Source organism: Branchiostoma lanceolatum, chromosome 1 (assembly GCF_035083965.1).
Source record: "Branchiostoma lanceolatum isolate klBraLanc5 chromosome 1, klBraLanc5.hap2, whole genome shotgun sequence".
Taxonomy (NCBI): Eukaryota; Metazoa; Chordata; class Leptocardii; order Amphioxiformes; family Branchiostomatidae; genus Branchiostoma; species Branchiostoma lanceolatum.
Window position 1 is genome coordinate 22,800,100 of NC_089722.1, and position 13,162 is coordinate 22,813,261.

The following is a 13,162-nucleotide window of genomic DNA, read 5'->3' on the forward strand; positions in this document are numbered from 1 at the left end:
AGATTAACCTTCTTTCACACACAACACTATCATTACACACACAACCAATTATGCATATCTAATAGTATGTCACACTTGAAGAGTGCTTGGGGTCAATAGTAGAAAGGTTGTGAAAAGGTACATTTGTGATATGACTGAAATGCTTGTCAAGTTCTTCAACTACACTGTGAGGTAAAAAACATAATGAGTGCTAAAACAACAAACATATGTTAAATGTACAAATACAACAAATACAATGAGATAAACAGTACAGCTACATGTACGTAGAAATTAGCGTGCTGTGTAAACTCTCGCTACTAAAATAGAGTGAAGTTCCATGCTGAAATGAGACATAAAGAAGTAGTCAGCAGAAGTGTCGCTTCTTACTCTTGGGAGGGAAGAAAAAGAACAATAGAATAGGTACACAGCAGTCTGGAAGGAAAGAGAGATGCCAACAGAACACAGGTTAGGTTGCTGCTACTGCTGATGTATTATTCAAAAGGAGATGAACTCCACCCCCATTTCTGTTTGTGCTTTCAATAAGCTGTTGGGCCATGTCAAAGCAGGGTAGAAATTAGAGGTGGAATTGGCGCCAATTGTAAATAAAGAAGACTTGAAAAAAGGAATGGTAGGGAAAAGAGCAGTACTTGTATGGTGGAGATGTCTTGAAGTTGTGTAGAGAGAGGATGGAGGAAATAGATACTGTAGATGCATTTAAGTTTGCGATGATTTGATTTTGCGGCAGGGAGAAAATGGAGTGTTCGCAGTGGTCTTAAGTTGAAACAAGGGGGTAGGCGGGCAGAAGACAGAAGAAGCATTTTCACAGTGATTTTTAAATTCATGGTGAAGAGGTTACAGTGACAATTGCAAACATTAAATCACCACAAACATAAATGCGTTTACAGTATACTCAAGGAAGATAACACGAACAGGGACTAAGATGATATGGAGGTGGTCTTTGCAGATAATGAGTACTAAGATATGTAAATGAGGAGTAATATGATCTCTATGGATCTAAGATGTTTCAAAGGAGTGAAAGATGGTCCCCTACCCTCCTCAGGAAACGGAGCTTCCAGGTCAGAGGAGTACATGGTAGAGAAAGAGAACGATGAAAAACAGGACGAAAAATACAGTTGTTTCAGCATTCAGCGTGCTGAGGCCGCCGTAGGGGGAGGAGAGAGAGGGGGGAGTTAGTGCACATCTCAGTGTGAACCCAGGAAGGGAATGATGGACACTACTTAAGGATTTGTGCCATGTAAGGTCTTTACCACAACTCCTTCATAGTTCTATAGTAGTTCAAAGTAAGCTACAAAAAGGCTCATCCCTGAGGTGTCACCAATAATTTCCAGGGCCTACCACAAAGAAAGGATGAAAATGAAAAATACAACAGTTGAGCAAAACATTTTTGGGTCAGAAGACACTACTAAGTTGCTCCAACCATGGGTTTGCTGTATATTTTTTAAAAGAATTTTCTTCTGAGACCGGAAATTTGTATGGCCAAAGAATGCCTACATTTCTCTCAACTATCAGTTTTCCTTGTTATCAAATAGGACAACAAATCCCCATCATCATCCCTCCTGTGGCTCCCACTGATATGTGCTATGAGAAGAAACAGTGGGTCACGATAAACACCACGGAGGAACACCAGATTAAGCCCATTGTGAGGAGAGCCACCTCTGCCATGCAACACTACTGCTGGTTTGGTGCAATTAGAGAGTCTGATTCAAGAGGGGATCTACACTACACAGCAACATGTCAAATTTTCTCAGCATACAGGCATGTTACCGTTTCATGCAATTTCATACCTTTTATATTCAGTATTAACACTGATTTGCAGCATTCTACAGCATCATACATGTTTTTTTCTTCAAAATATCTTATCATTACACTTTTATACAAGATGTCCGAACATGCAACTTGGGGTAAAAACCTTTCCCATCATTCTCCATAGGGACAAGAGGCAGAGTAAATTTGAGGGTAAGAGGGGTTAGTGTATAGGAAGGAAGACGTGCGGCAAAGGCATGGTTATACACTTCAATTTGTTCAACTGCAAGTTCAAATTGACATTTCAAAACATTTGTTTATTCATAATGATGTTACCAATGTACAATGTTCTCTGCATTTGAATAGACAGAGACTTTTTACAAATTAGTTACAAAGCAAACCATACTGTTATTTCTGGATATCTCATGCATCTATATCTTACAATCTGACAAGCATGACATTGCTGACAATGTGCAAGTCTTCAAACAGAAAGTAGTAAAGATTAAGACTAAACATAGATAAGCAAATCAAAGTAATAAAAAAATAATGTTAGTAAACATAACTGCAAGTGAGGACACTACGAAGAATGGAAAAGAACGTACCATGACTTAGTGTCTTTCCTTAGGAAGCGTGGCAAAGCAAGAACAAAAAATATTGAAATCAGAGGTAATAGGAAGAAGGTCAAGATCAGTGAGTCGGCATAAGGATGTGATGAAACTGAACTTCTACTGGAACACTGTGATTCTAAAGGAAGAAATCATTGAGGAGTGCATGGGAAAGTGGCATTTACTTTTTCACAATTGAATATGGGCAAATGTCAATTGGGATTTTTCATGGTGTTTGCAAATTTAGAACAGACTAGATCAATAGATAAATGTCTTAATCTGATGGCTCTGGGGATTGTGATAAAAATTTCTACACTACAAGCACAAGGACTCTCGACAAGGAAGTTGTGAAAAGTAGGAACATTTTTAGGTGCTTCCCCCAAAGGATAATCGCAAAATAAAAAGTGTACCAAAGAACAGGTGAAGGTAAGCAAAGGTTCTTCAAAAAATTGGAGGATGTTGGATTGTTTCTACATTTCAGCAAGTTCCTAGTAGAAAGTATTGGACGGACTACAACAATTGTCTAAAGCAATCCATTCACACACAGTAAATCTAGAGCTACGTCTGTCATTCAGCCACAGATACATCAACAAAAATACAGCAATGAGGAATGGTTGGCTGAAGAACTTACCTGGGACTTTGTAAGACTGCAGCGTCCACCTGGTCTAGGCTGTTGTCTGAAGGTTCTGTCTTGCCACCTATGTGCATGGTCCGAGTCCCCGAACCTAGGCCATCTTTGGGTACGTCAGATGTAATCTCGTCATCAAGCAGCCGCCGATTTCTCGTGACCACATCATCCGGACTGTCGTCCAGCAACCTGCTCTTGCGTATACGGTTCTCTTCGTTCACGGCGGAGATTCTACTGCTACGACTGTCATTCACGTTGTCCGTTAGCCGCGTTTGTCTGGTGGATATCTCCTCCTTCTCGTCGTCGGTCAACGTGAGTCTACTGTGTCGCGAGGAGGAGTCTTTAAGTAAGGAGTCTAAGTCTGTACCGTCTGATAGCTTCCACTTTCTGTCTTCTGGAGGGGAGTCTGCCTGCTCCTCACTGGCAGTCTTGCTAAGTAGGTGCCGTTTTCTCATCTCTGCAATGTCTCGTTCGATGGATGCTTCTATGCTGTCATCCTCTACCCCGTCTTCCGTTGCCTTGGTTTCAGTCTTCGTAGTGCTACTTTTCACGGTTGTCTCAATCTTCGAGGAGCTATCTATGATGGCGGATTTCTTCAGATCTGTTGAGGTGTCCTCCTCTTCCATGTCATTCAGGCAGGAAAAAGACGACCTGTTTGCCCGCTTTTTAACAACCGTTTCCTCGTCATCAGCATCAGCGCTACTTTCTCTCCAAGCTCTCCTCGTTTCTCTATTGTACTCCAAGTCTACGTCATTGTCGTCTTCGTTGATATAATCTCTCCACGACGACTTCTTTGTAAACACGGAATCATCATCGTCCAGGTTGTAGCGGTTTGATGAGCGGTGCGACGAGTCTCCATTCTCCTTGGGTACAGTGGCATCGGGAGACGAGGAGCGTTTGCGAGTAGGCCTCTTTGGTTCTTCACTCTCGCTTTCACTGTCGTCGCTCCAATCACGGCTTCTTGCACGGAACTTCTTGCGTAGCTCTGTCAGTTCTTCGTCGTCCGAGATCTCGCTTTCACTGCAGGAAACACAAAGATTCTATATCAGATAGAGAAGCAATATTCCTTTAACACAACTTTTTGAAACTACATTTGTATAATGCAATTAAACTATATGATGTCAATAATCTCCAAGCAGATCTTCTGGTGGACAAGACAGTATCCATGGGCTGAAAAAGTGTCCATGGGCCAACCCGAGAGTTTTGGCCCATGAAAACAAAAACTTGCCAACCAGCAGATCTGCTTGGAGATTGTGATGTCGAGTGAGTTCTCACCTTCTGCTGTCGTCGTCCCCACTGTCCGACACGTCGTCCTCCAGCGCTGCCTGGAGCTCTGCGATTCGTCGGAACGCCAGCTTCAGGTCCGCCTGGAGTCCATCGTTCTTACCCTCCATCTCTGCAATCTCCATTTCCTACAGGACAACAATAGGGTTTGAAAACATGCGAAAATGTAGTTCAGAAAATGGTGAAAATGTTACTGTCTTTGACTTTGGATGTCAACAAAACGATAGCAACTAATTGGGAAAATTTTTAAAAAGCAACCTTTTGATCTTTAATGAGAATATAATTGTCATAAGTATTTCATCCAAATTAATTACTGTCGGCACAGCTAAGTGTACTAGTATTCAGTTCTTAAAGACAATAATGCAATCAGACGTTATCAGTGTTGACTGGTCAAGTCCCTCTGACTCGGAACATAAACTGACATGCGCACAACTCCTGTAAACTGCACTTCCTGCACAACCCAGAATGACCCCCAGTGCTCCTTGGAGCCCAGTGCACATGTGCGCCAGTACAAATTGGCGGGAGATGTAACAAACAATAAGATTTCTGTATCATAAGGTATAAAACCATTAGGCCTGATGGTAGAACAAGTCTCACCAGGTCATGTTTCTTCTGCGTTGCCTCCGTCTCCTTCCTCTGCAAGTCCGAGAACTCCTCCCGCGAGTCGCGCAGCTGGCGCTCCATGCGCCGCGTGATCTCCTGATGCCGCTGCTTGGAGGCGTCCAAGTTGTCGCGCTCCTCCTGCAGGCGCTGGATGTTCTCCTTCAGGCGCCCCACCTGGATCTCCTGACGATGCTTCGTGGTGCGCTCAAGGTCAAGTTTCGACTCAAGGTCACGAATCTGTGTTTAAAAGAAATGGCATCTAAGTACAACATACAGACTATACTGTCATGAGCAACCTTACACATTGTACTCCAAGTCTACATGTACATCGTTGTCTACAGATCTCGCACAGTGTCCCTAAAGAAAGGTAGTGGATGCTACATAAAATGTCTGTCCGTTTCCAAATTCTATCAAGTTGGTTGGGTAACTGTTATCTTGCGTATCTTATTTTTACCTGGATATCTAACCTTCATCAACGGACCTTAAATACTCTTCTTACATACGTATCTAATCACTGTAAACTCTGGCCTGACAGGATTACAAACATGAGTGACCTTTTTCTTCAACAGAATAGAATTTTTGGGGTCATCCAAGCTGCACTTCATGAACCACCTGCTAGGTGTCCTCACCTTTGACTCCAGCCTGAGTAGTGAAGCATGAGGAACACCAGTTGACCCCTCTTCCATGATAGTCAGCTTGTCCATCAGTTCGCTTACCTGGAAGGAAAAGGACACTGGTGAGAGATACATAAAAACAGAAAGAATCGTATTCATACAACAAAAGGCCACGTTGAGGCTGGTGTGTTACACTGAAGGGCAGTTATACTGACTAAACAGATACAGAAGCTGGTCTCTTATGCAAAAGGACAGTTATATCAGCTATACAAATACAGATACAGGTATAACAATGTTAAACAACAGCTGTAATGCAACATTCTTTCAATTATGTGTAAAACTCAACTGTGTAGACCTGACAAACACAGTTGAAGCCAAATTTTGATGTCTTTTGACATCAACTTTTACACCAACACAAGTCTCTGCAGGATGTACATGTATCTTTGATATCACTGAACTTTTTTTTTTCAAAGTGTTCAGAACTGAGTCTTTGGCAAGAATGAAAAGAAGAGAAGAAGACTGACTGTGGACTCCAGGTTCTCCTTCTGCTGATTCAGCTCGGCGATGTGTGAGGCATCCTCTGCTATCCGAGTCTTATCCAGGGATGCCTGCAGTAGAGAGGATTTGTTAGTCACTTCTACTGATCTTTACTGCACTAAGTATCACAACTATTAAACCAAATAATGTGTATATCCTCCAAGCAGTCTAACAAAGCATTCTCATCAACAGTACTTCTTTTCATAGTTTCAACTAATTGTGAGATGTTACAAACAACTGATTGCAAAAAAAAAAGCAGTCTTTGGCTACCAATTATGGTAACATACCCCTTCCTGTCAATCAAATGCTTGCAACCAAGGTAACGTACCTGGGTTTTATCACTGTTAACCATACTCTATCATGAACATTTCAGGACTAAGTTGTGCTAGCCCCCCTCCCCCAATCCCCCTGAGATGATGACGACCTCACCTGTGCGACCAGAGCCTTGTGTTTCTTCAGCAGCTCAGCCATCTCCTCTCCATCCTCCTCCAGTTTACTCTGCAGGTCGGTCTTCTCCCTCTCCAGCTGACCGATCTTACGCTCCACCTGAAAACACCAACATCTCTTTACAAAACTTTCCTTTCTTACACCATAATCACATGCTAAACCTTTCTGTTAGACATTAACATTTCAATTTTTCAAAAGTCAACCAATAAGGACACTTTGTGTTAACTCTAAAATTATTGTAAAGAGTTTTGCAGTTTTGTCTTACCTCATTCTTCGTCTTTGACGTCTCATCCAGTTGATGTTGTAGGTCCTCCAGCTCAGACTCAATGGCCTTCCTGGCCTTCACAGCAGCTGCACATGCAAACTGCGAGTCTTCCAGCTGGATAGAAAAGGAATAAGCTAGAGTAAGACTACTATCCAGCTTTTATAGTACTTGTGCTTCCTTGCTTTGACTCAATGCCCATTATCTGATTGTTACTACTTGAGCACGTAACTGTGTGTTGTACTTTTATGCTTTACTGTTCAGGTCCAGGACCTGCAAATTTCACAGAATTAAAGGAAAGCAGTAATCTATTGTCTGTAGAATGTTCCTTACCTGTCCCTTGAGCTGCTTGAGCTGTTGTTTGGACGGAGCGTTCATCTTCAGGTGTTCTATCATGGTCTGAGCGTCCTGCAGCAGGGCCCGCGTCCTCTTCAGGTCCTTCTTCAGACGCAGCTCCTTCTCCACGTCTCGCTTCGGCGCTCGCTCGTCCAGCTCGCGGATCTTCAGCTCCAGCTCCCGCTTGACTCCCTGGAGGCTGGACTTCTCACTGCGCTCATCTTCCAGCTGCATCTCCAGCTGCTTCATCTGTGGACACACGGAAAGGTCACACAAGGTCAGGGTTTGTCACCTTTTGTCAATAGTAGTGATGCATGGTTATCCTAGTCAAGCCTTCTTTGTGTTATAACTTTGTGAAACCTACATGTTATATACCAGTATTCAGTTTGTAATGTAGAATGTGCTACCATGGTACATTTGTATGTGTTATAGTACAGCATTTTTAAACTATGTACAAACAATGCCCTTTTTTTTCCCATCCTTGATTTTTTGTCCAAAAAGATTCTATACAATAAGGCATAACCATATCAGTCAATGTTAGCTTGAGGTGAAAGTTGGTCATTTATTCAATGTTGCTTTTTCAAGAACCTTCCATTGTAAAGCAACAAAATTAAGAATTAATTTCTAATACATAATACTTGTATACAACAGTCATTACACAGTTACATATGACTGGAGGCACTGCAGCATTTACCCTCAGCTGTGATTGTGGTATTTTGATATGTAAATACTGCCCTGAATCACATGTATTAAGTTCACTACACCAGGCGGAACAAGGTATTAGTGACATGGTTATCCAATTAGTTCCTGTGAGACCACTTCATGGCCTGTATTACATGTGCTATGGGGATAACTTTCACATAGAATAAGGACCGAGCTGGTCCAGCTATTTCCTAACCATGCTAATAATGCACTGGCATGCTGCCACGTCCAAAATACAGATCCCACATACATGTACGTTTGTAACTCATGGCTGCCCATACAAACTAGAGATCAGAGAAGACAACTGTGCAGTTTTCATAAGGACCATACAAAATGGAGTTTCAAATTAGCAGCAGCTCAGTAAGCAAAATAGGGAAACTGCCATATTGGGCTGCAAATGAACCACTGTATATCTTTATGTATTACTATTAGGAAGCAAACTATCTTCTTTAGTATATGTACTTATTAAAACGTGCCCAATGAGCATGCTCAAGGCTATTACCAGTAATGTGTCAGTACAGGAAGGATTTTAGAAACATAGCAGTGCCCAATGACGTCATGTTTTGCCTTCCAGGCCACCTTATGCCGATGACAATCATATGCCCTTGTGTGTGTGTCAGCTATAAATGGCTCGGGACCAGAAATGGCAACAAAGGTAACACATGGCTAAGCACTCTCAGACTGGTCTGCGATGGAAGTACATGTATATCATTGATCAAAAGCAAAATGTTAAAAGTCAGTGTCACGGATAGGAAGCAAGGAGTTAGTTGCAGATTGCATAATAAAATAGCTTTTAATTTACATTTTCTCTACAGACTATATGGGACAACCCAGCTGGGCACTCAACTAGAATAGAAAACATATGACCTTGACAGCTACTCTTATATCGCACAATCTAGATTTCTAAGTGGAGCCCACCATTAATAAGACAGCCCTGTGGGCATATATGTATATAGTATAGGGTCTGAACATTTATAAAGTTTGACTGGGCTGCTATGAAAATAGAAGTCATCAATATGTAAAACACAGCTGCCTGAAATAATACACATTTCCTGTGGATTTAACTTGACTTTCAGTCTCATGTCAAACTTCCAATGACAACAGGACTGATATATATATATACATTTTGTTAAAGCTTCTTTGGTTTGAGTTATTGTCTTCCACACTTGATCTTTCTTCAGAATCTCAAACCGTAAGAAAGGAGGGTCAAAGAAAGTACAATACACTGAAATCCCATCAGAAGTGACTGATCCTTTTTGAAAAACACAAGAGACTCAAGCCAAGACCTTTCAACTGACACTATAAGACATATGGTGAGTGTTACTGTCTGTTTGATGAGAGTCTTGGCATCCAGTCTTATCTATATTTTTCCACCATAGACATAACACAGAGGATGACGAGGGTCCTTAATACTTTAACTGGGCATAACTCTTCCACAAACACCGTATCTCTTCTACAGACAGTAAAAAATGCCATCGACATTCATGAATCATGATAAAATACCTATTCAGAAAGTCATATCTTCTTGATAAAAGACAGGAAGACTATAAGATAGGACAAATGTGCAGACATGAGACTTTAATTGGAAAATCTGTCGTGGTAAGAAGACACTTTTATGGAGAGCTATAACTTGAATCCAAGTTCAGGAGGCTAAACTTGGACCAGGTCTAAATCAAAACCACTTGACATATTAAGTCAAAGCCGAGGTTTAAAGTCTGTAATTTCCTGGTAGTTTTTTCTTCACAGGAAGGAGGTTGATCAAACACACCTGGATGTAATCCTCATGGCGATGACATCATTTAAATGTACATACTGTAGTTGTAAGGTGTTTAGGGAGGAACCGCTAAGTATCCATTGGGGTCTCCTGGAGAAAATGGCATTTTCAGCTAATTTTTGTCCACGACAGCCTATGTCAAAGATTCATTCAAGTCTTTCCCTTCTTAAGACCAGGCAAGAATTCTGCATCTTCATTCTTTACACTTATTCACAAGTGCTGGTTCTCCAGCACTTTGCAGGGCATTTCACTGTAAAATTCTACGCCAGGCCTTCAAAACAAAAAAAAGTTATCAAAATCAACCTTCACTATCTGACTTAAGTTTGTCATTAACTTGACTGACTTTTTTTGTTCACACAACAATGATACGAATTACTCAACCAGTTAATGCCTATTTCAAAATGTAATAGGAACAGGCAGCCTTGACATGAAACTATGAGCCACCAAGCTAATTGCAATTTGTTCTGAATGACTTACAGTATACACAGTGTAATTGATGAAACTGTGGGAACTGCTATTTTCCTCCAGGCTAAGTTTAACTGTGTCAAAACTTGTTACTGAAACGAAGTGGTGCATAACAATAATAAATATTACTCAGTCTGTATGTTGCCTGTAGGTGTAAAGGTTATCTTGTACCATGATTAACAACAGATGGCACAATGGCAAAAAATATATTACTTTAGACAAGTCAACAATAGGTATAAGTACTTTTGGGAGAATTGTTTGCAATTCTGCTAGTTATAGTTAGATGTGCTTGAACTGAATATGCTATACTGAATATTGCAAACTCGGGGACATGTTCTTTGCTTTTCTTAATCCAAATGCAAATTAAATAATGTTACTTCTTTTTTCTTTAACAGTATAAGTCTTGTATTGGTAGTCTACAATGCATGTTTGCAATGTTTGATATTATGCTAGATCTTATAATATCTGCTCCTCAAACAAGAAATCAAATTAACATAAGGAATGAATAGCTAAAATGCATTTTGGAACAAAACATCTGTTAAACTGGGTACTACAATAATATGTCTGTGAACGTGGCTCCTTGTTGTAACCCACTTTTCTCCCTAAACTTTTCCACATGGCAGGAAGTAAGGAAAGTTGGTTTAGACATCAGAAACTTTGATGAGCTTCAGATTAGAACAACAAAGCTGGTGGTGCTGCTTGACTTTTACCTCTGCTCCTGTACTGGTCCCACCACCTACTGCTGTGTTGATAAAACAAGGACATAGACCAAGGACATCGGATCCTTGCATAGACCAACACCTTGCCCAGAGGAATGCTAGATGTCTCCTTATCACTACACAGACAACCTTCAAGTTCTTCAGTCTTTGCAGTCGTTAGTCCAAGTCTTTGATTTTCCTTTAGAATGAAATTAGGCCATTACCCCATGGAGCTTATGCATTTTCTCAGGCTTTATAGACAAACACCAATTTCCTCTGTCTTGTCATTAAAGATGACGCATTATATTGAAAGCCCTGAACCTCTAAACAGCTAAACATACATGATACGAAGTACTGATAGTTACAAGTTGATGTGCCAATGTTATAGCCCCTGGCTTTAGAGACTCACTGTTGTACCTCAGCCCATATTGAGAAGACATGTACCATATTCACATTTCACTTGTGACCAGCATGTCCCAAACAGTCTTTTCCCATATCAGCACAGCATTAGAGCTTGACCATCTGCTTGACAGGACTATAACAGCTATGAGGGTCTCCCATGTCCCTGCCAGCGCCCTCCCCCCCTCTCTGATGGGAGCCCTGCTATTCCAACTCTCCCTACTATCCGCTTCCAACCGTGGTGTTAGATTCCTCACCTTGACTCCCCAGTACTTCTTACAGGCTTCGCTACACATCTTGGTGTGGGAAAATGTCCTGTCTCCTCCTTTGGGGCAATGAGGATGTCAGGTCTGGTGGACCTCAGAACTGGGGCTGTTGGAGGGATAACTGGCTGGAACAGGGGTGACTGGTGGGGACAGTTCATCACTAGTGCTGGGGGAGGGGGCTATGCTTGTATGCCTTTACCACTAATGCCTATGCCAGTCCCTAATCAAGGGCATTCTATACAATGTCCTTGCCCCAATATTCCATATTAGGCACAACTATATGTCTTTGAGTAGTTTTGCCTATAAAATTCAATACATTCTGCTTTGCTACTGAAGTTAATCAAGATCTTAAAACTTAGTGTTTGTTGTTTATTGCTAGGACTTTGATAACAGGAAAAATATGAAAATTATAGACAATAGACGACATCGGGTCTTGATCTCATCTTTTCAATACAAAACCTATATGGGGGAAGTAAGCAAGTGCAATAAATACATTTTCTGAAAGTGTAGGATATTTTGCTCTGATCGAATTACCCCTCCTTTATATAGAGTTACTGATTCACCCCTACCATGTACATGTTGGTCTTTGTGGTAAAAGAATGTTCTGGTGTCAAGTTACAATCCTGCAGTAGGGCCTGTCAATCACATTAAGTGGGAGGGACTTGTCAATCATGCAGATGGGAGGAGCTACAAATTGCCTCATGCACAATGCATCTAGACTGGGCTGTATAGCTATTCCATGTACATGACATAGGAAAGTACAGTACGACCAGACTTTTTGATGTCACATTGATACTTAACTAAGTATTTCCAGAATAAACTGCTGTCAACAGATAATAGAATTATAAGAACATAGAAACAACTAGACTGGCCGTCATTTGCTTTAAGAGCAAATTCAGGATGTTTCGCCCATACTCCTCATGCAAGAAGTGGGCTGTCCCAAAATAACTCCTGGGCAAATCCAAGGTTCTGCATAATTTATGCAAATGAGGTCCTCATGACCATAAGTTATGTCCAGGTGTTTTCACCTTTCCTACATGTACCTACATGTTCAAGATGACATCCGCAGCTTTTACAGTAAGGGGAATACAACATGATGCATAAATTATGCAAGTGAGGTCCTCATTAGCATAATTTTTGGCCAGGTGCATTCACCTTTCCTAATGGTACCTACATCTTAAGGATGACATCCGCAGCTGCCACGGTAAGGGAAATACAAGTTAATGCAAGAATTATGCAAATGAGGTCCTCATTAGCATAATTCATGGCCAGGTGTGATCACCTTTGCTAACGGTACGTACATGTCAAATCTGACATCTGCAGCTTTTCCGGTAAGGGAATTACAAGTTTACGCATAAATCATGCAAATGTGGTCCTCATTAGCATAATTTATGGCCCGGTGTGTTCGCCTTTCCTAAAGGTACCTACATCTCAAAGATGACATCCGCAGCTTTTACGGTAAGGGACAGACAACTTCATGCATCAATTATGCAAATTAGGTCCTCATTAGCATAATTTCTGGCCAGGTGTGTTCGCCTTTCCTAAAGGTACCTACATCTCAAAGATGACATCCGCAGCATTAACGGTAAGGGATATACAACTTTATGCATACATTATGCGAATTAGGTCCTCATTAGCATAAGTAATTGTCAGGTGTAGTCACCTTTCCTATAGGTACCTACATCTCAAATATAACATCGGTACCATGTAACATAAGGTACATATAACTTTCTGTAATACCATTAGTAGAGGTACCCCCTGACATCTGCTTGGTTTTAAGTCCCAGACATGGGAAGTGT

At 41.2% G+C, this 13,162-nt stretch overlaps 1 protein-coding gene across 16 annotated transcripts in view; it reads right to left on the reverse strand.

The window, feature by feature from the left end:
* The window catches only part of LOC136442136 (unconventional myosin-XVIIIa-like), a 127,369-nt gene that overhangs the window by 6,571 nt on the left and 107,636 nt on the right, over nt 1-13,162 (reverse strand). For 12 of the 16 annotated variants that reach the window (XM_066438883.1, XM_066438813.1, XM_066438899.1 and 9 more), the window contains 8 exons: nt 7,057-7,308; nt 6,727-6,840; nt 6,444-6,560; nt 6,002-6,085; nt 5,493-5,579; nt 4,858-5,100; nt 4,252-4,388; nt 2,980-3,996 (listed from right to left, as the gene is read on the reverse strand). In XM_066438883.1, coding sequence (XP_066294980.1) covers nt 2,980-3,996; nt 4,252-4,388; nt 4,858-5,100; nt 5,493-5,579; nt 6,002-6,085; nt 6,444-6,560; nt 6,727-6,840; nt 7,057-7,308 — 2,051 coding nt within the window. Of the gene's footprint in view, nt 1-1,030; nt 1,133-2,345; nt 2,364-2,979; nt 3,997-4,251; nt 4,389-4,857; nt 5,101-5,492; nt 5,580-6,001; nt 6,086-6,443; nt 6,561-6,726; nt 6,841-7,056; nt 7,309-13,162 lie in introns of all 16 variants that reach the window. The other 4 variants (XM_066438917.1, XM_066438926.1, XR_010756973.1 and 1 more) reach the window with 3 other exon arrangements.